General features: G+C 39.7%; 2 protein-coding genes across 2 annotated transcripts in view; both read right to left on the bottom strand.

The window, feature by feature from the left end:
- Window positions 1–3835, bottom strand: part of LOC145397218 (putative glutamate receptor) — a 46620-nt gene extending 42785 nt beyond the window's left edge. The window contains exons 1-2 of the mRNA XM_080270414.1: window positions 3725–3835; window positions 1600–1823 (exon numbers count right to left, since the gene is read on the bottom strand). Of these exons, the coding sequence (XP_080126540.1) occupies window positions 1600–1823; window positions 3725–3835 (335 nt within the window). The remainder of the gene's footprint in view (window positions 1–1599; window positions 1824–3724) is intronic.
- A 2888-nt stretch (window positions 3836–6723) lies between these two features.
- Window positions 6724–24734, bottom strand: part of LOC145397268 (putative glutamate receptor) — a 70939-nt gene continuing 52928 nt past the window's right edge. The window contains exons 9-12 of the mRNA XM_080270466.1: window positions 15256–15384; window positions 9022–9103; window positions 7525–7649; window positions 6724–6783 (exon numbers count right to left, since the gene is read on the bottom strand). Coding sequence (XP_080126592.1) covers window positions 6724–6783; window positions 7525–7649; window positions 9022–9103; window positions 15256–15384 — 396 coding nt within the window. The remainder of the gene's footprint in view (window positions 6784–7524; window positions 7650–9021; window positions 9104–15255; window positions 15385–24734) is intronic.

Here is a 24734-nt window from a genome sequence, read left to right as displayed (position 1 = left end):
GTAGGGACCTCCTCATCACTGCTGCTTGTTTCCTCCTCGGGCTGCACATAATCCTTATCCTCCACATCGTCATTCAGTGGAGAATCACTATCACCTGTGAAGGCATCCAGGGCTGATTGAATTTCGTCCTCAGAGACCTCTACGCACCATGTCTGACCTAGGTCGCTGCTAACAGGTGAGTGGCCGAGACAAGGGAGCGAGCTGGTCACGCGGGGTCTGGTAGTGGGCCCGCTTGGTGGCACTTAGGGGAGGCTTGCCTGAGTGTGCGTACTAAGAATCACGCGCGAAATTTGAAAATTGTGCAAATTAGGGACCTTGCAATTGAGGCGGGTTTATATACATCAACGGGACTGGCAGTGACAAAACGTGTGGACATATATATACGTCAACGGGACATGGTGGGTTAAAGTTTTTTCAAAGCCATTCAGAGCAACTTTAGTTCACTAAAGCTCATCAGTGTTACATTAGAATGCTTCAGGCCCATCGCATCAGTTTTGGCCAGTTAGGTCATTCACATCAGTATATGGCAATGCAGAGCCATTTAGGGCCATTTATTCAAATCTATCAAGGTTTAACCAAGATCGATTTGGTCCTTTTACAGCCTTCACATAAGGTCCAGTCTTGTCTGTTTTCATCAGCTCAAACTCAAATTCAAAATCAAAGTTTTCATTTAGCTCAAAATAAACAATTTACAAATTCATAAATAAAAAGAAAACGCAGCTGAATCCTCTTACTTGAATTATCCAACTCCACATTATATAATCAAAGTCAGTTGGAGTTCGTTATAAAAGAAGGCAAGTTATGAATACACTAAATAATGCATTTACAACATTGACATAAAATATTTATAACAGGAGTAAAAAACACAAAAAGAAAAAAAAAGAACAGTAGGCTTTATGACATTCTCTTGATACTACTGCAGATAATAGAATTTTACATTTGTCTTAAAACTGTACAGGGATAAAGCTTCTTTCAGTTTACATGGTAGTAAATTCCAAAGCTGACAATATTTTTAATGGAATGAAAGTTGTGCTTGTCTTGAGGTCACTCGAGGTATTTGAAGCCAACTTTGATTTCTTAAAAGAGATTGTTTACTCTTGTCTGTAATGAAATTTCAGAAAATATTAAGCCATTTCCAATTTTATAAACAAATAAAACCAAACAATAATTGACCGTGACATTAAAATAAGATTTTTTGTTCTCTAGACAGTGGTTGGGTATATGAAAATCTATTGCCACTATCCCACAATGGTAGAAAATCCTTTAAATAATTCCTGGATCTGGACGATGACCCGGATCACAACTAACATCAAACGGATTGTTCCTTGGGCCATACCTTACCCCTCCCAAAAATTCCAGCAAAATCCGTTCATAGCTTTTGAGTAATCCAGCTAACAGACAAGAAGACAAACAAACCAACACCGGGAAAAATATAACTTTGGCGGAGGTAAGTAATTATACGAGTGCATTAGTTCTCAGTAGGTTTTATATAGATAGATAGATAGATAGATAGATAAATAGATAGATAGATAGATAGATAAATAGATAGATAGATAGACAGATATAGGCTACGATTTATCACATCAGAGGCAAAATTACCTATTGCTTTGAAGCTCCGGGTGGAAGATAAGCATCATCGAATTGGTAGTGGAGAGGAGTTTACTGAGTGGGTCCAGTTTCGTCAGTGGAAGGCGGGTGAGCACTAGGAGCCTGACTGACCAGGCCAAAAGATGCAATTTTAGGGATGACTTGGCAAAGCTGACGAGGAATGCTGGGTCATCACTCACCACCACCACCGTCACACAGTTTGACCTCAGACGCAGCTGGAGATGTGACCATAGTACAAGGTATCTATACTTGTAATTCATTGTTCTCTCTATCTCTCTCTCTCTCTACTTGTGTACAGTATGCATGACCTTAGGATAAATGTAACGTGGACGACTGTGTGTCAGTGTGACAGTATGCAGATATACACCTTGTGTGTAAGCGGAAGGTCATATCTGCGAAGTCTAAGAAGTGACATACGAGTTTATGTCATTCCTAACAATAACCTGCCTTTCTTTGGCATATAAACTAGTCTTGCCATCGAGTATATGGTTTTGAGGGAGAGTAGCTTCTGTTGCCCTATATTGATGCCTTTGTTTTAGTAGAGTTGTTGGATGGGCCTTGGGCCTATTAAGGTTATAAGATTATCTGTTCATTCACCGGGATGACGTCTTTCTCCAGCTATTATATTCTTAAGCTGAGGAGTTATAGGTGTGCAATGCATTTTAACACAGTATTGTCCATTTGGAAGGGCCCCCGCTCTCGGTGATGTCATGTAGGCTTTTTGATGGGGTAGCAAATTGTTGTACAAATCAATCGTTCTGGGACGCCAGTACTCGGATGTCCCAGGATATATGATTCTGATAGCTACATAGACAAAACAATCGATTCTGTGAGATCCAGCAGCCCTCCTACGTGTCACAGCCTTAAAATGCGACTACCACTTCTCATATGCCAGACAGTTGCTTCCAGGTGGGTGCCATGGCAAGTAATCTTTGCGCTTTCTTCAAATCATTACTGTAAAAAAGAGGCTTCTGAACTGAAATGTATTCCTCGACATTTTGGGGTAACGTTCTCAAGTAGGCATTGAAAGTGTGACCTTCCTGTAATTTGGGATTTCAGTGTTGATGAGATATACAGTATCCTTGAAGGTGATCTTAAAATCCCCATCCAGAAGCATTTTGCTCTGGCTTGCCAAAATCGGCACTCTTTCCAGTTAGTCTCAAAAGTCTGTTATTACTGCTTATTGAACAGACTACCAGTGGATGATGCAGTGGAAATGTGTGGTCACATCATTAGAGGAGGTTGGCTGTAGACTTGCTAATCTGTAGGAGACTTTCTGCTGGTTGTCTTTTTTTTTTTTTTCATGTACTTGTCAAAGCATGCTGAACCACTGTTCAAAATCTTGTAGTTGGTTACTTTACTGTTAAATGAACAACTGCCTGGATTAATGGATGATCCATATTTCAGAGTAATAACAGGGTTATCAAAGGAGAGAGTGAGGGTTGTTAATGCTAGCTGCTATTTTTGATCATAATAATGGAGACGATTTGAGTATGTGTGTTTGGGGGGGGGGCAAAATTAGACAACGCTGTTGACCAATATATATGACAAGCCTGAGCATATGAGTATATAAGGTTCCATCAAGTTTTCGTTATAGCCACTATCAGAATCCATTAAGCTTTTTTTTCACATATTGAGTTTAATAAAAACAACTGTATTGTGAGCAATAGGTGAACGGATACTAGTTTTGTACAGAGCGTGATAGGAGATCCGTTGTTGAGCAGCCCTTCTAGGCGATATCTTCATTAAGCTTACAGGAAATCAAATGCATAAACACGACTAATGCAGTACATTCAAGGTCAACTTGGGTAAAACCTAATGGTTCACAAAGTTTATTAGATGAATAATCTGAATGACTCATACAATGTGGATAGTTATTTATTGAATTATGGGAACATGTGGGTGCAATAAATGATGTTATTGGGACTTACCCACCTCAGCATCAATGTGAGAGTGACCCACCTGCCTCAGCAGTAATGTAAGAGGGTCCTACCCACTTCAAAATTAATGTAATGGTGACCTGGCTGCGTGAGCATTTATGTAATGTGACCTACCCGGCTCAGCAGTAATGTAAGAGGGACCTTCCCGCCTCAGCAGTAATGAAAGAGTGACTTACCTGGCGAGCCTGGCCAACGACCTGGGAGAGCTGTGCTTGTGTCTCGTTAACGTCCTGGTTGTCGACGCCCACCTCGAACATACTTACCAACCAGACAGCTTGAAGGCTCATCAAATCCTATTAGAATGAGTAATTTTACACTGAGTGAAAATGTATGTATCTATATTATCTTTACAGGACGTTCCGTTATATTTCTGATTTTCTGAGAATCATCAGAGTTATTCTAGGGATAATTCTGAGTAATAGGTGCTGTATAAACATGGGCCCAGTTCTCAAGCATTACCGAGCTACAACCAGTAAAACGCCTTTGTCGCCGAGGTATGAACGAGACCATTTAAATTCGAAAGCATTGAAATGTTGCCTTACACCCCGAGGATCCCTAGAGTATATTGATGGCTATCTACCTACCAAGTTTCATGCTTTGCAACAAACAGTCTGGCCTGTGGCCCTCTTGAAGATTTTCGACATGCTGCACTTGGCGCATGTCACGTGCCACGTGCACCGCCTGGATGTGATGAAACCTGTCAAAAACCAATCGTAAAGAATTGGACTATCATATGGTCCAAACTATGCCGTGATCGGGTCTGTGGTGGCTGAGTTATAAGTTTCTCAAAAGCGTTATGGTAGGGCAGGGTCGGGCTGGGCTGGGTTGGGCCGCTGATATGTAAAAAAATGTTATTCTACTAGATGAGAGACTAGCGAGGGCTTCGACCTCTCTGGTAATTACTGCTGACCTTATGAAAGTAAATAGACTATCTATCTATAGCCAGAACCGTTAATCCCGTAAGGAGTGGCAACAAACAAATTGCCTCCCTGTCCCACTGTCTCCTGTTATTAAGCTGTCCTCCTCCAGACTCACCCCTCTCTCTTATACTTCTCCACTTCATCCTTCCATCTCATCCTCGGTCACCCCCCTCCATCTTACTCACATACACTTTCCTCGTTAGTCTCTCGTTCTCCATCATCTCCACATGGTTAAACCAACTCAGCGTATTACTCCTAACGCCTTCTATTACATCCACATCCACATGACAACCCTTCTTCACTTCCTCATTTGTCAATCTGTCTCTCATTGTAACTCCACATGTTCATTTCTAATAACTCATTTCCACTGTTCTAACCCCTGATTGTGTCTTTCCAAGCTTCGCTTGCATACTCGTATGTTAGACTTGGTATCACAGTACTATCATGCAGGGACTTTTTTACTTCCATGTTGATTTCCCTATTTCTTATCCCTGCTTTCAAAGAACCAGCAACATTTTTTTCCTGTTGTAATCTTTCAAGCGCTTCATCCCCTAAACTTACATCCTTACTCAATATTCTACCCAAGTACTTTACTGAAATACCCTCACATTTTCCATTTCCTCACCAACCGGCCTCACTATGCATTCAGTGACTTCATTTCTCTGGAAGACCACATCTTTACTCATTCCTACATTCACCCCTAGATACCACTTCTTTCACACTCTTTCAGACTCATTCACCAAATCTTGCAGTTCCCCTTCGTCTCATCTTGACAATTCAGTATCATCTGCAAACAACAAAACAGGAAGTTTCCAAACGCTCCCCATTGTCATTAGAGCTGCCTCAACATCCACTGCCCTACCATGTATCTCTTTTCTAACGTCATTCACCTACGGACTGACTAACAATGGAGACATGACACATCTTTTTTTCGATCCCACATTCAAATAGAAAAATTCACTCACTTCACCATCCACACGCACTGCAGCCCTGGTGCTCTGATACATACTCTTCACGGCATTCAAAAGCTTCTCATTTTCTCCATATATTCCTAATATTCTCGACATTCCTTGTCTATCTACTCTACCATATGTTTTCGTCAATCCATGAAGGCCATGTACCAACTTGTTTTCCTTCCCTTTCAACTTCTTCACTGAACACCTTTGGATGAATATTGGGTCTACACAACCTTTTCCTTTCCAAACCCCCTGCTCTTCTACAACTAATTCCTCTGCTATCTCCCTAACCATGTCAGCAAGCATTATGCCATATGCTTTTCCTATTACACTTAGAAGACAAATGCCCCTATGATTACCACACATTTTTTCCCCTTTTCCAATATACAGGAGAATAATTATAACTGATTACCAGTCCTCCAGGACTCTACCCTCCTCCTAGACCAATCAGCACATCTTCCATATCCATTCTGCTACTATCTTCCCCCCGTGCTTCAGCATTTCACCACATATTACATCAGTTCCTGTTGCTTTCCCCTTTTTTACTTTCTTCTTTGCTTCCAGTACTTCCATCCTACTTATCTCTTCCACCCTTGTCACCTCCCTCCTTCTTTCAACCATCCCCCAGCCACTTACATCTGCTTTACATTCTTTCTCTTTGTTTAGCAATTCCTTTAAGTGTTCTCTCCATGTGCTCCGTTCTTCCCCCTTCTCCATTAGCAATCTGCCATTATTATCTTTCACCTTTCTATTACCTTCTTTATCACTCTGTCTAACTGTCTTTACCTCCTTCCAGAGCATTTTATTACATTCCCTACACTTTACACTCAAAAACCATCCAAACTCCTTATCCATTGTCTACCTACTCTCTCTTACTAATCTTTTCACCCCTCTGTTCTTATCTAGATATAACTCTGTTCCGTCTGTCAGCTTCCTTCATGCCCCTGCTTCCCATCCACTCAATATACGTTTTCTTCTTTTGCGCGACAGCTTGTCTCACATCTTCATTCCATTATGCTGTTTCTTCCACCCCCATTCGTATTCTCTTTACCCCACACACCACCTTCCATGCAGCACAGACTTCTTCTATGAATACCTTGTACACACCTTCCATCTCCCCTATCTGCTCCAAATCATATTTATCCAGACGCTCATCCACTACCCTGGTATATTCTGCCTTTTCTTTCATCGTCTTTTAGTCTCTCTACCTTCTCTGTATTGAATGCTTCTTCCCGTCCTTTTCTCCTTCTATTTATCCATCCCATTTTTACATTAACATTCACCACCACCAAGCGGTGGTCAGAGGGTCCACTTTCCCAAATTCTGTGTGCTCACACGTACAGCAAATATGTTCTCATTCTGACATCCACACATACAATAAAAATCATCGCCATAAGTTCATTCAGCTCACCACCCACCCTTCTCATCACTTGCATTGTATACCTGAGGATCATTTTGCACCTAAAGAGTGTATTGGTTATCACCAACTACCTCCCTACACAAATGTCGCACAAGATCTTCAGTTATTGTTAACAACGTGACAGCTGAGAAGTGGACTATGATGATGCAGAATTTTTGACCCAAATGCTTAATATAACATCTCCAAGATTCTATCATAGCTCGTGGTACACCCTATACATAACACACACACACACACACACACACATATATATATCTATATATATATATATATATATATATATATATATATATATATATATATATATATATATATATATAGATAGATAGATAGATAGATATAGATATAGATATAGATATACGGTATATACAGTATATTATATTGAATAGTACAGTAGACACATCTACAAATAACTTACAAAAAGTACTCTTTCAGCTCTCACAATGTACTGAGAATAGGATAGGCACAACAGTAAGCAGGATTACTTGCTGTTGAAATTTAACATCTACTGAGCTTACAATTATTGTATTTTTTTTTTTATACCCCTCTTACCAGTACAAACAGTCTCCTAGTATTTTATTATCATGTCATTCTGATATGGAAGAGAGAGGCTACACTGTTCTTACAGTACAACACAGTAAACAATATTTTCTGCGTAAATGGGTCATGTTTGGTCTTACCTTTTTGTTAAGCAAATCCGCATCACTGTCACTTGCAATGATGATGAGAACGCAATAAGATTCTCGTACCTGTGACAGTACAGATTTTACTGGCTCCACCACTGAATACGCATGATCACGCTCACCTGCGTGGGAAGAAAAATTTAGCTGGACATTATAATTATGTAACACTCTGTGGTAGTTACTTTTAAGAATGATTTGTAACATACTATATATCATCTCATCAGCCGTTTGAGTGTCCACTGTAGGACCGGCCTATCCCTACCGAAGTGGGGACGATACAGCCAATGTATCTCTACCAAGTGGCTTAGGCTGTCTGGTAGATATTGTATGTAGAGTGAGAAGTGCTTGTAAGTGTAATTGTAGTGTTGTAGTGGCAATGGATGCGTGTGTAGTCTGTGAACCAAGTGTAGTCGGCCAGCGCAAGCCGACTGGGTGCAAGCATACCTTATAGTATGCGACACTGGATATATATATATATATATATATATATATATATATATATATATATATATCAGAGAAACACACATTATTCGTGTGCACATGTGTGGAAAGTTTTTAATGTTCCAATCGGAAATCGAACCCGTGATTTAAGGATAGAAGATTGCCACCGTTATCACTACTCCACGGCGTGATAAAAGCCAAGGTACCTGAATTCTATGAAGAACCAGGTAAATCCAGTATGGGAGGGTATTTGTCAGTCTCAACCCATATGGTTATACATATTTCAGATATATCAGGATTTTTGCTTAGCCCCACTCAGCTCTGCAAGAGACATGGCTGCTTCAATCTAACCCAGCCAGTGTAGTGATAACGGTGGCTGGTCTCTGTCTAGAGTTCTCGGATTCCCGGCTGGAGCATCAAAAACGTTTCTTATATCTATCTCTCTATCTATCTATTTATCTATATATTCCGTATATCTATCTATCTATCTATCTATACCTTATATATGTACGGTATATCTATCTATCTATCTATCTGTCTATCTAGAGAGAGAGACATACGGTGTATATGAAAGACAAGCAATAAACATAAAAAAAAAATAAAATCTCAAGATCTTACGAGGGGTAAATTAGTAAATATGGATGCTTGTCTTTCGAATTTACTTTTCAGCCACAAATAAACACCAGGATTATATGCAAGTGAGAACAAAAAGATTGATTTAATGCCCTTTACGGGGATATAAAAATAAGTTGAAAAATTTGGGTAACATTTGTTCAAACTTACTTCTTTCTTTGGACTGTGTAAAACTCATAACCAGTGATGACATTCAAGACCACGTCACTTATAAGGGAAATAATTAACCACTGAGGAGAATGTAAACAACTGCATTTCGCACTAAGTCGATCACTTTAATTTGCTCTATAAAAATGACGGACGAATAAAAAAAAATACAGTGATATGAAAAAATAAATTTTATTCCATCTTCAATAATTGTGGAGCATATTTGAGTAAATAGGTATTGATTAGTAAGCTGTAAATGAACTAGTTACTTACAGCATGGTATACGAATGAGGATGGCAAGAACTGTTGTAGAAGTTGCAGCTAACAGCGCCAGTACATAAAAGATTCTCCACATCTGCTGAGAAAAAGCATAAATGAGTATTTATACGTTTCAGCGAAGAATCTCTCTCTCTCTCTCTCTCTCTCTCTCTCTCTCTCTCTCTCTCATACAGTATATATATATATATATATATATATATATATATATATATATATATATATATATATATATATATATATATATATATATATATATATATATATATTTCTCAGTAATCATGGATTAGATTACGATAGAGAACATATTTTCATTAGTTCTGAACCAACACTTGCATAGGTGGAGATTGCAACAAAGGGGAACTTTAAGCTGTTGCACAATATACACTGTCAAAATTCGACAATACTCAATAGAATGTCAGTTCCTCTGAGCAATGTAAGGTTGTGGCTACCATTGTTTTAAACATGTGCTCAGTCAGTTTAAATGAAGCTGCTGAACTAGTAGGTGTCTGAACTTTTGAGGTAACTTTGCCTTCTTTTATTTTGCTACAAGAATGCCCACGCACTAGATATGACAAAATAAAGGTCTGGGATTGATGGGAAATTTGAAATTATGAGGGGAACACTAGGTGAGTGGAATATATATCACATGCTTTTTCCTTATCTTTTTTTTTTCTTTTTATAAAAAAATTAAGTAAATATTTGCCACGTTTTGGAGGAAAAGAAACGAATATTATGGTAATGATGTAGTTGTTACGGAAGCTTCAGATTAGTCTAACTCTGAAGGCTGGATAAAGCGAGACAAGTTGGTGTTACTATTACCTGGGAGAATACGCATTAGGTAAAAGATCCAAGACAAATAACAGCATAATCAAAACTGCTCTTGGGTGAGAATTTTCAGGTTCTTTGGTCATAAATTTTTGAGCTGGGTAATGGAAATGTTAGTCTAGTTCCAATATCCACTGTACCTCTTCCGTTAGCTGCATGTTGGGTATCTAGTCCAAGGTACACTACCGGGACTATGAATTAGTAGAACACCTGGGTAAGTGAGAGATGGACTTATATTCCCTATTTTGACGATAGGTCACCGTAACGAATTTTCCCACTAACTCCATATAGAACCAGCAGGAAAACTACTTCATTCAACTGACGACTTGACGCATGAACAAGGAAGAATTTATCTAATAATCTCCGCCAACACTACTACTGTAACGTATACATGTGCTGGATATTAAGTAAGGGATTTAGAAATTAATATATTACATGCTGTGTGTATCAGTTCACATATATTTCACAAAACTCTTTAGAAAAGAACAATAAATAATACTTCAAGCCAGTGATTTGCTTAACGAAGGGATGTAGCAGCTGAGCATTACTTTAGAGTGGTTATGTTTAACCATTTTGTTACAGGAACAATTCGCCATTGTTTAAAAATAAAAGGTTTACAATACACCACAGTTTATGTTGTTTTGTGTAATAATATTTGTTTTTACAAAAGAATACTGGGTTTCAATATTATGGCAAAGCCTCTTTGAGCAGAATAATTTTTATCTGCTGTGGATTTATCTTCAAGTAGATAAGATGGTCAGACTTCACAAATGAGACTTTAAATGATGATTCCGGTTATTGCTAAATGCATGAATACAAATAATTCCAATAATTAATTTCCATATTGAGCTGGAACGATTAAACTAAATAAACTATTATGGCGTCAGTATCAAAGAAGAAAAATGGAAATGGAAACACCGAAAAGCTTTGTATAATATACAATGAGAAGAATCCTTAAAAGCAAGGCATCTGAGCCCTCCAGTGAATCCATGAGCTGAAATTTTGTCTTTGCCTTGTGATCTTGGCCATGCACCGATGTTTCTCAAAATTGTCTTACATTATTCATACTTGACCCTCAACATTATTAAAATGTCGGTCCAGATCAGATCAAACTATCTTAGCCGGACTTGTCCTGTGTTCATTGACTTTGATTTGGTTTTCCCAACATCCAGTAACCTTATCACTGACAGACTTTCAATCCTTCCATAATGTTTAATCCATACCAAATGAACATTACCCGTTAAAGTGATAGAATAGAATACATGACCTTGCATCTCTGGTGGACTCTTCTCATTATCGAATCTCTTGACCATCAATTTTCCTGAAGCCTCCCATAAGGCCCAATCTAAATTGCATAAAAAATGGTTTAAGTTTATTTTGTCTTGTAATTGTCAATTTTGACCTGTTGTTCTAGACAACAATAAGTCACCCTTTGGCAGACCCTCAAACTTTCGACTAATTTTGGCTGAATTGAGAATTAAAATGTTACAGATAATTTGCTTACATAAAGTTACACTCAGGGCAAAATTTGGCCTTGCTTCTTGTCCTTTACAATTGACTGATGTTCTTTTGAAACAGACTACTTGAGTTTTTGCCTTACTCATATCTTTCACTATGATTAGCCTAAATTTGATGACAAGTGATATATTTTACCTTGGTATGTTACCTTGACCTTCAGTTTTTCCTTGTGATCTTGACCTTTGATTGCTTTAAAATGTTAATGAATCATTCACGCCTTACCTTAAACCCTTCAAAAATGTTTCTTCTAAATTTGATAAAACTGTTTAGGCTGATTTTGGTCTTTGCCCTATTTTTTCATAAAAAAAATAAAGGTCAGTCCCATGGCTTGCCGTTAACCCGCCAATCATTTTGGTCTGGAGCACATCAAAACAGTTATTAATTTTGTTCATACACAAATGCACACAGTTCAGACTTTGACCTGTAACAGATTGTTCTCAAGATACGATCCTTACAGTTCTGAGTTACCATTAGTCCCTCCACGATGTTTGGTTTGAAAAAAAAAAAATAATAATGTAGATTGACTTTCACATTTGACGGCCTTTTCAGCCATTGTTCTTAAAACAATAGGTCAACCCCTTGTCTGACTCTCGACCCTTTCACCAAGTTTGGCGATAATCGAAAAAAAAAAACGTTGTTTTAGTTACACACACACACACACACACACACACACACACACACACACACACACCTGCTGAGCAAACTTAATTCTCGCGTGGCCACAGCAAACGCGGACACAATGACTCTAGCACTGCAGTTGTCAGATACCATTACAGGAGAGTGGGGTTGCGTGATATAGTTTTTAAAGTGTAAGGCTGGTTGCGTTTCCTATTGCAAAATAAATTCGGCTGATATCAATCAGAAATAAATGGCAGTGGCATCTAACGAACGTGGGGATGCACATCAGAGGGAATTAGGAAGATGACGAGATGAAGACGAGTCGACTGGACACCTTGCTTCTTTTCTGTTTTACTAATTATCAAAATGGGTGTGTTCCATACCAAAGAGAGGGTACCGTATTTGTACTTAGTGGGTATCTGATCCCCTCCAGGCTAGCACGTTCAACAAACCTGTTCCTGCTTGACGCTTACTGTGCTCTTTCGACTTTCTCTAAAATATGTGTAAGACTTTGTACTCTGAGGCCCTAGGATAATTCTTATATTTTCATTATTAATGAACCAATTTCAGAGACACTTGGCACTGACTTTCCTCATTTCGTTGTGATTCACCTGCAGTTACACAACAATCTGAAAGCGGTATCCTTCATCGTTGGAACATGATAATGCTTGTTGTCCCAAACCAGTGAACTTTCGTATTCACTTCACTCAGATGCTACCGTCCTTCCTAGTATAGTTTTTCATTAGCTCATCAAGTATGTGGGCCTATTCACATCACTTAGATGTTCACTTCCTCCCTAAAAATGTTTTAGTTCATCAAGTGTGTGTGCCTCGATATGAAAAATATTTATATTAAAATGGTTGCAGTCAGGAGATAATCGTAAATTAAATCAGGAGAATTGAAAATAGATGATCAGGTACCGAATATGTCCTATTCAATCCATCAGTCAATTAACCACCCACTCCGCGCCGCGCTGGTGCGATTGAAGTATTTCGTTTACGGTGGAAACTTTGGGTTCAGTTGTCATGAAGATTGTCAGATGCAGAGTATGATTAACCTAGATTGATGCTTTTAAGTACTGCGTTTCATTTTTGTCTGTTCAGTAATAACGAAAATATTAGTATCATTTGATGGCCTCGGAGGAGTGAATCATCCTTTATCTATGCACCTAGTTCTAAGTGGATACATTAAAAGGAATTCTTGAAATATTAAATTATCGGCATCTTACAGTGCGTAGATTCCATTCAACATGAAGAAAATAAATGTAAGTGTGCCGATGTATAGGAGAGAGAGAGAGAGAGAGAGAGAGAGAGAGAGAGAGAGAGAGAGAGAGAGAGAGAGAGAGAGAGAGAGAGAGAGAGAGCGAGAGAGAGGATGAATAAAGGAATGAAGAGAGAGATGGGTGAGGGAGAGGGAAGAGGAGGAGGGTGATGGTAGAGAGGGGATGGAAGTAGAAAACTGGGGGGAGAGAAAGACAGCGCGGGACGTATTGGGAAATATTTGACTATCTCTGCCGTCAATTACAATTTAACTAGCATACACAAACGCACATTGTGAGAGAGAGAGAGAGAGAGAGAGAGAGAGAGAGAGAGAGAGAGAGTGTGTGTGTATGTGTGTGTGTGTGTGTGTGTGTGTGTGTGTGTGTGTGTGTGTGTCTGTCTGTCTGTCTGTTTTGTTATTGTTGTTGAAGTCACATGTCCATCTTGAAATGTAGTGTGTGTGTGTGTGTGTGTGTGTGTGTGTGTGTGTGTGTGTGTGTGTGTTGATAAATTGGTGCAGCCAAGATGCAGCCATTCTCTGCAATGGTTGCATTTTACTAAAAAGTCTGTTCATAGAATGCCAGTTTCTCATGTTTAACATATGCACGTTCGTAGTTCAAGATTGGATTCAGTGCTTCTGGCAGGTCTGAATACCTCTAGACACACTGATAGAAGGAAGTGAAGAAGGTGTCTCAAAGGAAGTTGCTTAGTGTTTTGATGGATAACGGAGTAGGTCATTTGTATAAGTGGGCTGCTATACCAGTCGGGTATTCCAGGGGTGCCAGTTTTTGTAGGTGTCAGCTTCCAGCACACAATCACATTATGATGGTGTGTAGACATTATCATAACAATTAGTCTTTATGTGAATGGTTAATAAGGTTTAACAATCTCGTAAGTAACATAGTGACAAAGATGTTTATGTCCTTTGAAATTTCAGTGGTCCTTCGCTGGCCTCACTGATGCTAGCTCTAGTTTAAATCGTGCTTGATGGAGGTAGGGGCACTGGATGAAGGAAAAAAAAAAAAGTGAAAATTGCTACTAATAGGCTTAGTACTGCTTACACATAATTTTAAATCACTATTGCCTTTCTCGTCCCCCTTTTCATAGAATGAAGGTACAGGGCTAGAAGAAAACCCAAGTAGAAAATATAGTCGATAATTCTTAATGTCATTTGTGGTGTTAAAAACATTTCAGCAGCCCAATAAAAATGCTTTATTATGTTAATGGAAAATACGGTATACATCTTTCAGTATATTTATATGGAAATCAATGGTGATTGACAAAAGGTTATCAGCCACACCCTTACACATAAGCTGATACCAATATATCTATCTATCTATCTATCTATAATTTTATGATCGCATCCGAAAATACAGTATTATTAATAGATTATTCGTAAATATCAGTAAATATATGTCAGCAATTGTGTAATAATAGTAATTATGTATGTATCAGCACATGTATATAGGCATGTGTATAAAATGCACATCATGTGTTGCAGTTGCAAGTGTGCTCGTGATGGGTCAATCAAACTGTTGTTAACTGTCCTGATTACAGGTCAGGATTATGTACGCCACAAAAGATCTGATTTGTTCACCAGTGCTTGTACGTAGATGAAGAAGACTCGAACTATTGAGTTATAAGTACTAGTCAACTCACGTTTCGTAGTAAGTTGTCACTGAGAGAGCAGTAAGTGATTGTAAATATTTGGGTGTACATTAACAGCATACCGCATCAACATAATGACATACTATGACAACAACCTAACACACCAGTCAAAGGTTAGGGTCGGTCATGAACGCAGTGGGAGACATTACAAACACTGACAGTCGGTAGAGTATATGACTGCTTATGCACAATACACATGTTTCTGATGAATAGTTTGGAGATAGGTAGCGATAACACTTAAATGCTGACGTTGGGTTAATGAGTAGAGTTTAGGTCTAGTAAAGCGGGGCCGAGTCTCAATGTGTCCCTCTCTCCTCCATCTCTTGATCCACCTGCTGACCGTGGAGGCGCTCACTCCCATCTCTCTGGCAATGGCACGAGTGGATTTGCCGTTCACCCACTGAGACACAAACTGGGCGCGCTCGGACAAGACTGTTGGCTGAGATGGAACGCGCTTGGCCATGTGTTTCTGTAAGGATAAGCAGGGATAGGATCCTTGACCATACTTATAGTGGATTGCCCAAATTTTTCATTCTTTACCATTCAGCTATTTATCTATCTATCTATACCTATCAATCTATCTATCTATCTATCTATCTAGAGAGAGAGAGAGAGAGAGAGAGAAAGAGAGAGAGAGATTATACTACGCCTGATAAAAATGCCGAAACCTGTAACTCCGCAGGTCGGGAAAAAGAATTTGATCTCACTGATCTGAGTCCCAAGGTGCCACATCAAGGCCTGTAAGTAGTAGGTGGAGCAACACCGAGCTAGTACGAGGGCAGAAGACAAAGACCAACCAAGGAGAGTCCTGGTGTATACCTACCCTCGGGAAATTTTGTTTATAATGTTGCCAAACGGCTCAGTCTGTTGTAATTTTGAGCGCTAAATTGGATAGCTTATATATTTTTTTCTTTTGGATTCATCAGTCATGGAAGTTTATATATATATATATATATATATATATATATATATATATATATATATATATATATATATATATATATATATATAAAACATTAATTCTGTGTTGAACTTATTGTTACAGTTTATTCCTCAGGCTGCTTTTAGTTTGGCTGAAGTTTGGGAACATCCAGAACTGATGACTCTAAGGCTGATTGTAGTGGCCCTTATCAATGACTGGAAGAAACACACATAAAATCTTAATTTTATTTTGCAAATTTACGCGTTATCCAATTATTTGAATTAAATAAGGCGTGAGATTTATCTCCCATATAATGTATACAAATTCACTAAGCAACATATTATCCGCATCAGAAATGTAACGGATTTCTAAAATTTTATTCATTTCACCAAATTTGACATCAGTTTGGCGTACAGCATGGACTATAACTTTATTTGTGTGACTGAGTGTGCGATGCAATGGGGGAGGCGGTGGCTCAATCGGTAGAGAGGTGGTCTGCAGTCCTAACGGACCCGGGTTCAAATCCCGCTGGGGCAGGGAACAGTTTAAGGATATGAATTTCATAAAAGTCAGACTTTACTGATCTACCAGAAGCCCCGCCGACATGTCGTAAAAATACCCCCGCTAATACCAATACACCAGTCCTGTATGAGACAGCCCTAGCATGTTATCAGTATGGACGTTCGGTGTTAGCGCCGAAGTGGTGACATGTAGAGGTGTGCGGTACTTGGGAGGACTACTGGGACTTGAAAGCAGGCTGTGAAGCCTATGCCGAGAGTCGGACACATAAAACAAAACAAAAATCATAGGCCATGCTGTTTACTATTTCTCACACAGTCATTTTTCGCTTTCCTTTTCTTTTTCACACCTACCTTGCCTCACCTATGGGTGGGGAAGAGGCGGAACTGTGATGGTCAGCCTTCACATACGCGAGATGAAATCCTGTGTCCAATTATCCCTGACCGATGGAAGTAATATCCCAGTTATACAAGTTCACAATAGTAGCCAATCATTAAGCATATACAGAGTCTGATATGCATATGTAACACACAGCGATATCTTCGCTACGATAGCCTATGGTAAGGCATTTACTGGATAATGTTGAAGATTTAGCTTCATATATATATATATATATATATATATATATATATATATATATATATATATATATATGTATATATATTCGTTTGTCTGTATAGACTGCTCTTTTCGTTTGTCTGTATGTACTTTTCTTTGTATATATATATATATATATATATATATATATATATATATATATATATATATATGTATATATATATATATATATATATATATATATTCGTTTGTCTGTACAGACTGCTCTTTTCGTTTGTCTGTATGTACTCTTCTTTGTGTCACATTAGCGGGATACCAACATAATGCCTACATTAAGCAGCAACATTACTGCCAAAGATGTAAATATCCATCTGCTTTTATTGTTATAACTTTATTTGTGTGATTGAATCTGATCCGGTACAAGCGTCTCTCGTCGCTATGGTGAAAGGTTCGAGGTAGTAACCTATTGCATGGGAGGGGCGGACAAAGGCATGCTCAGAGGTATCCAACTTGTGGCCTGCAGACTACATGTGGCCCTCGAAGAGGCTAAGAGTGGCCCGCTATGACTTCAGAAAACTTGTCAGTCCAAATATTGACCAATTTGTGGAAGCTAAGCGCTTACAGTGTACAGTAGTAAACGATAAAAGTCTTCGAATCTAATAAACTGATGTATTTTATGTCATTTCTAACTGTTTCTAGAATTATACTTATTCATAAAATAGTATATCATGACACCTCTCTTACAGTAAAATTACACTGAAATTTATTTTTACTTATTTAAATTACAGGCAATAAAGAGGGAACAGAAAAATATGATGATAAACCAGTATATGTAAGACACCTTATTTTGTTTTCTTAAAAATATATATTTGAACCCTCTTCATGTAGGCAAACATAGACCTCTCTTACTAGGAACTACTATTTTTACTTAATCGCAGGGGAAAAAAAAATGCAGATTGCAGGGGCATCTAAAAATATGTTAAGATTTAAACCTTGAGGTGTAAATCATGTTTTTTTAATACTATCTCACTTCACTATGTAGGCCAACTCCTTTTATATACTTACGCTGATTTCGATAAGGTTGGGTAGAATTGGCCCTCAGACGATCAACAGAACTGATGTGTGGGCCTTGGGAAGCATTGAGTTTGACACCACTGGTCTTCGGTGCAGTAAAAATTTCTGAACGGCCCTGTTCATAGAAGTGTAGTCCGTTTTGTTAGGTGTTCTGTTGGTGGTTCTCCTGGTTTGTGATCTTCCGTTTCTGGATCCCCCCCCCCCAAACACTAGTGGATTAATGGCAATAGAATTAACTTATCGTGTGCTAACTTGTCATTGCAGTCTGGATTTCATATCTGTCCGTGCGACTTTTCTATTAATTTCATCTGTAGGATGCCACTCTTGCTTCTTTATTTGTTTTAATATGAAAGGTGTTCATTGAATGATTCCAGTTATTTACGGACAATTTTTACTTTTTGTGATGATATCGCATTCTTACGTCGTAACCTCTATCCAAGAATCTTTTTCATAATTCTATTTGTTTTACGTGGAAGAGAAATGAAGGAAACTTGAATTTTCAGGCAATTTATTGACTGATCAGTACGCTTATCAGCTATAACTAATCCTCTGGGTAAAACTGCGCAACTGATTATTGTGTATGTGAGAATGTTCATTTAAACTAGATGAAAGCTGCTTTCATGTGATTATACCTACGTGCGTCAGTCTCGCCGTTCTAGATGGTGAAAGTATGTGCGCTCGAGGCACCTCCATTGCAACCACTGCATGAAAGATATATAGAGATTCTGGAATAACACCATGGAATTTACCATAATTGGTTATCATCAGCAGATTAGCAAAAACCTTTTAATTTTTTTCTTTCTGTTCTGCGTTTCCCTGCCTTTACACGCAACAGGTTTTTGGTTGTTTGAGAAGCATACTTAAAAACTGTATTAATCTTTCAGTGTGATGCTGTTTTTTCATTTATTTATACTAGAAAATAAATAATTTCTCCTAAAATGATTATTAAGTTGGAAAGGCAAAAGTGCACAGATAAGAGGTGAAAAAAAAGCAAAGAAACACGAGCGTTCCACCAGCTACAAATACATGTTTGTGGCTAAGGTGTGGAATATAGTAATGGGTATAGGTCTCTACTGTACATCTGCGAAGGGCAAAAGTGTCAAGAGGTGAAATTAACAGGAACAAGAGAGCATTCTGGATGAGAGGAGATTTGGAGACCTTTACCCATTACTGCATTCCACACTTTAGCCACAAATTTGTATCTGGTGGAATGTAGTAATGGGTATAGCTCTCCAAATCTCCTCCCATCCTGAATGCTCTCATGTTTCTGTGCTGTTTTCACCTCTTATTTCAGCACTTTTGCTCTTCGCAGATTTGGAGACCTATACCTGTTACTACGTTTCACACCTTAGGCACAAACACGTATTGTGGCTGGTGTAATGCTCTTGTTTCTCTGACTTTTTCAACTCATATTTGTTCACTTTTGCCATTCCCATTTCTCAATAATTTTATATGAATTTTTTTTTTTCTAGTTAATACTCTTTTTGTGGAAGTATAATTATCCATAAAGCTAGTATTAGATTTGGACTGTTACATGCATAGCATACTGAAAGCCTAAAACAAGGGTGCCTTCCCTTGAAAAGAAGTGTTTTGGTACGTTTTTTAACTGCAGGAGAGCTGTAGCTAACCAATATTGCACAAAAATGGCGTACTTACAGGTGACCGCGATGCGGTTTTCAGGCCGTAACTCCAGAACCGTAGCACGAATACTTTTCTAAACATGAAAAGAAACATCTACACTTGACAGGCAAAATTTTGGTGTATAGTACTCATGCGTATGCATTTTTGTTTTGGAGTTATGACTGATACAGAAGAATGAAATAAAGAACAAAATCGATATTCTGCTGTTCGATATTGTGACTCCTGTGAAGGTTAGCAAGACTCTCAAAGTAGTTTTGCACTTGAATAATGAAGGTCTTTTAGTTCATAAGCTTAGAACTAAGCTTTGCGTCCGTTTTCCCTCGAATGCTACCATACCCTATAAGAGAGGACGCACTTAGAACCTGCACCATTCCTAGGCCTACTTATGGAGTGTTACCGCACTCCGTGATATTTAGTTTTCAACCATCAGAAGATTTGTCGCAGCCAGACACCTTCGTGCTCTACCTTCGTGCCCTACGCCCGCGACAGTGGTTACCCTAGTTGGGTCACGTCTTCCTTAGCAATTTACTCTGCACATCAACTTGCAGCTTTCATTATATGAGTTCTGGTCACGTGTATGGTTTCAGTGTTACTTGCCGCCATCATTGATAAAGTGAATATAGCCTCACTGTCGGATAATCACTCATGAATTAAATGAAATTGTCCTGGGTTACCAGGAAGAATTCATAAGACTAGCCCTTGTGCTGAATAGAGTTTTTTTTTTTTTTTTTTATGTGAGGAAGAAGGAACCAAAGGCCATGAGCCCGCAGTGACAGTTCCCTCCAAGAGAAAAACAAAATACAACAGAGAGCCAAATTCAAGATCCGATCATTTTGAGATGCCTGGACACACTACGTTTGAAAGACTGGAGATCATAGGCAGGAGGAAATACAGACAGAGGGAGACAGTTCCAGAGCTGACCTGTTGCATAAATGAAAGACTGGGAGTAACGGTTAACTCTTGCATTAGAGAGTTGGAGAGAAAAGGGATGAGAGTTTGCTGCCAGACGGGTGCTACGCGCCCGTCGTAGAGGTGGAGGAATGCAAGCAGACAGTTCAGAGGAGCAGTGACCATTAAAGTAGCGATAGAAAAGAGATAAAGATGCAACAGTGCGGCGAAGAGACAGAGATTGAAGGGAGTCAGTAAGAGGAGGAGAGTTAATGAGACGAAAAGCCTTTGACTCCACCCTATTGAGAAGAGCTGTATGTGGGGAGCCTCCCCACACATGAGAGTTGTACTCCACACAGGGGCGGATAAAACCCCTGTATAGAGTCAACAATTGTGCAGGGGTAAAGAAAGAGCGGAGTCGGCTTAGCACACCCAATCTCTTGGAAGCAGATTTTACAAGAGATGTAATATGATCTTTCCAAGATAAGTCCCGAGTAAATGAAACCCCAAGCATGTTCAAGGATGATGCAGGATTAATCTGAATATTATTAAACATTAGTGGGTATACCTGTGGAAGATTTTGTCGGGTTGATAGGTGTAAGAACTGAGTCTTAGATGCATTAAAGACAACCATATTATTTTTACCCCAGTCAGAGATATGAGCCAAGTCAGACATTAGGTGTGCCATAGCCTCATCCCTTGTTTCTTGAAGTAACTGTTGAGATGGGCGTTGCGGGAACCGAATGGAAAGGTGAAGGGTGGAGTCATCAGCGTATGAGTGGATAGGGTTAGATGTACAGCTTAGAAGATCATTGATGAATAAAAGGAAGAGAGTTGGTGATAGGACAGAGCCCTGAGGAACACCACTGTTGATAGATCTAGGAGAAGAACGATGGCCGTCTACGACAGCGGCTATAGAACGACCAGAAAGGAAGCTAGCGATGAAGGCACAGATAGAAGGATAGAAACCGTAGGAGGGCAGTTTGGAAATTAAAGATTTATGCCACACTCGATCGAAAGCCTTTGAGATGTCAAGTGCAATGGCAAAGCTTTCGCCAAAGTCCCGAAAGGAGGATGACCAGGAGTCTGAAAGGTAGGTGAGAAGATCGCCAGTGGAGCGTCCCTGACGGAACCCATACTGACAATCGGAAAGAAGGTTGTGATAGGAAAGATGCCTTAAAATTTTTTTATTAAGAATTGACTCGAAAACTTTTGAAATACAGGACGTTAAAGCAATTGGACGATAGTTGGAGGGTTGGGAGTGGTCACCCTTCTTTGGGACTGGCTGAATGAGAGCAAACTTCCAGCAAGAAGGAAAGGTACAAGTTGACAGACAAAGGCGAAATAGTTTGCCTAGGCAGGGTGTAAGCACAGAAGCACAGATTTTGAGAACAACAGGAGGGACCCCATCAGGCCCATATGCCTTGTTAGTATTGAGGCCAGTAATGGCAGAAAATACATCAACTGAAGAAATTTTAATGTCAGCCATGAGGAAGTCAGAGGGGGGAAGTGATGGAGGAACAGCATCGGAATCGTCTAAGGTGGAATTGGAGGAGAAAGTCTGTGCGAAGAGATCTGCTTTATCAGTAGAAGAAATAGCTACAGAACCATCAGAGTAGAAAAGAGGAGGGAAGGATGATGAGGTAAAGTTGTTAGAAAGATTTTTGGCAAGGTGCCAGAAGGAGCGGGAAGAATTCGAGTTGGAGAGTTGAGAGCATTTAGTATGGATGAAATTATTTTTAGTAAAGCGAAGAACAGACTTAGCACGATTCCGGGCAGAAACGTAAAGATTATGTGATTCAGGGGTGGGTTGGCTCCGGTACCTTTTGTAGGCCTTCTCCTTGTTGCGGACAGCATGAGAACAAGCGTGATTAAACCAAGGCTTTCTTGCGTTAGTCAAAGGATATGAGAAAGGAATGTATGCTTCCATGCCCGAGAGAATAACCTCCGTAATGCGCAAGGCACACTCAGATGGCTCACGGCCATGGAAGCAATAATCATTCCAGGGAAAATCAAAGAAGTACTGCCTGAGGGCCTCCCAGTCCGCAGCTCCAAAATGCCAGAGACGACGTTTCCCTGGAGGGTCCGCAGGCCGTACTGGAGCGATAGGACAGGTTAAGGTAATAAGGTTGTGATCGGAGGAGCCCAACGGAGAGAAAAGATTAACAGAGTAAGCAGAAGGATTAGTTGTGAGGAAGAGGTCAAGTATGTTGGAGCTCTCTCCAAGGCGGTCAGGGATACGGGTAGGGTGCTGTACAAGCTGCTCTAGGTCATTAAGGATAGAAAAGATGTAGGCTTGTTCACCAGGTGGATCCGTGAAAGGAGAGGAGAGCCAAAGGTGGTGGTGAACATTGAAATTTCCAAGAATGGAGATTTCAGAGAAAGGAGAAATGGACAGAATGTGTTCCATCGTAGAAGTAAGATAGTCGAAGAATTTTTGATAGTCAGTAGAATTAGGGGATAAGTAAACAGCACAGATATATTTAGTCAGAGAATGACAGGAAAGCCGAAGCCAGAGAGTGGAGAATTCAGAAGAATCAAGCTGAGGAACACGAGAGCAAGATAAGTCGTTGCGTATGTATACACAACAGCCACCTTTGGCTTTGAAATGAGTATAGAGAAAGTAGGAGGATACAGAAAAGGGTTTGCTGTCAGTTGCCTCAGACAGCTGAGTCTCCGTTAGAAAAAGAAGGTGAGGTTTAGAGGAGGAGAGGTGGTGCTCAACAGAGCGAAAGTTAGATGAAAGGCCGCGAATGTTGCAGAAATGAAGAAGAGGAGAGTCAGACAGTGGTTCCAGGCACCTCGAGTCGTCACCGGGAGAGGGGCAGATGGCGGGGGCATTTATGGTCCCCCCCCCTGGGGACTCCGAGGCTGGGTGAATTGACGCCATTTTGGTGAATTTTGAATAGGAAGTGTAGTGTGTACTGTGCATGTAGTTTGGTGAAGATAGATAGAGAAATTTGTACTGGAGAGCATGCTGGCCTACTCTCTGTGTAACTGAGACACTGAAAAAGTTCAGCAAAGGGGGATGGTCAGGAACTAGTCCTGAGGGCTGATGAAACGGGAGCTCCAGCACTCCCTGTCATCAGCCTTCTATCCACCTCGGGAGTACTGCCCTGCTCGACTGGTGCTACAGTCTTGTTCCTTTACGGTGATGACAGCTGTATATTTTATGCATGCACTCACAAAACTATTTTATATAAGCTCAGTGAAGACCTATGAATAATCACATTGAAACAATCTGCCCTAACCCAGCCACTGCGATGACTGTTCTGTTTTATTCCTTTTACCACTGTACTCTGCTAGTTTTCAATTATGAGAACTGGGTTGCTCTCCAAGTAAAATACTAAATCGTGGTTACATGAAATTCAGGGAGGATTACTTCTGACGTGGGAATGAGTCTTTTTGGTTAGTAGTCAAGTTTCTCCTTTGGTCTGACTACAACTGACCGTCAACTGGGGTGAATGGAGTTGATCTTAGTCAGATGAGGGTAAATGGTCTGCAAAGATATTCTGCTCAGGATAACTCGTATCAGCGAAGAATAACACAAAATGACTTTCTGCATAGTATTTTTGCTTTTTATAAAACCTGCATTTCCTTCTCATACTTATATCTACTTCAACGAATTGATACATTATTTGCGCTTCACAAAAAAATTTCATCTAGCATAAGAAAATTATAGCATGTATCGGACTGCAAATCTCAGTTACTACACATAATGTACATCTATCTATCTGTCTATTGCCAGACGCCTTAATCTCGTAAGGGGTGGCCACAACAAATCGTCTCCTTGTAGCCCTGTCCCCCGCCATTTCACTGCCCTGCTCTCAGCTCACACCTCCATCTCTCATATACCTCTCCACTCCATCCCTCCATCTCATCCTTGGCCTCACCCTCCCTCCTCCTCACCCAGGTACACTCTCCTCGTCAGTCTCTCACTGTCCATCCTCTTCACATGGCCAGACCACCTCAGTGCGTTACTCCTAACGCTTCCTATCACATCCACATCCACACCACAATGCTCCTTCACTTCATCATTTGTCAGTCCGTCTCTCCATGTGACTCCACATGCTCCTCTCAAATAATTTCCACTGCTCTCACTGTAGACTCCTGTCCCTACAACAAGGTCCAAGCTTCACTTCAATAGGTTAGAATTGGTATCATAATACTGTCATGTAGTAACTTTTTCATTTCCATGCTCACTTCCCTGTTTCTTA

The sequence above is a fragment of the Coenobita brevimanus genome, chromosome 40, assembly GCF_032717465.1.
Source record: "Coenobita brevimanus isolate Jiangsu-jjx chromosome 40, ASM3271746v2, whole genome shotgun sequence".
In the NCBI taxonomy this organism is placed as follows: Eukaryota; Metazoa; Arthropoda; class Malacostraca; order Decapoda; family Coenobitidae; genus Coenobita; species Coenobita brevimanus.
This window is presented reverse-complemented; position numbering and strand designations above follow the sequence as displayed.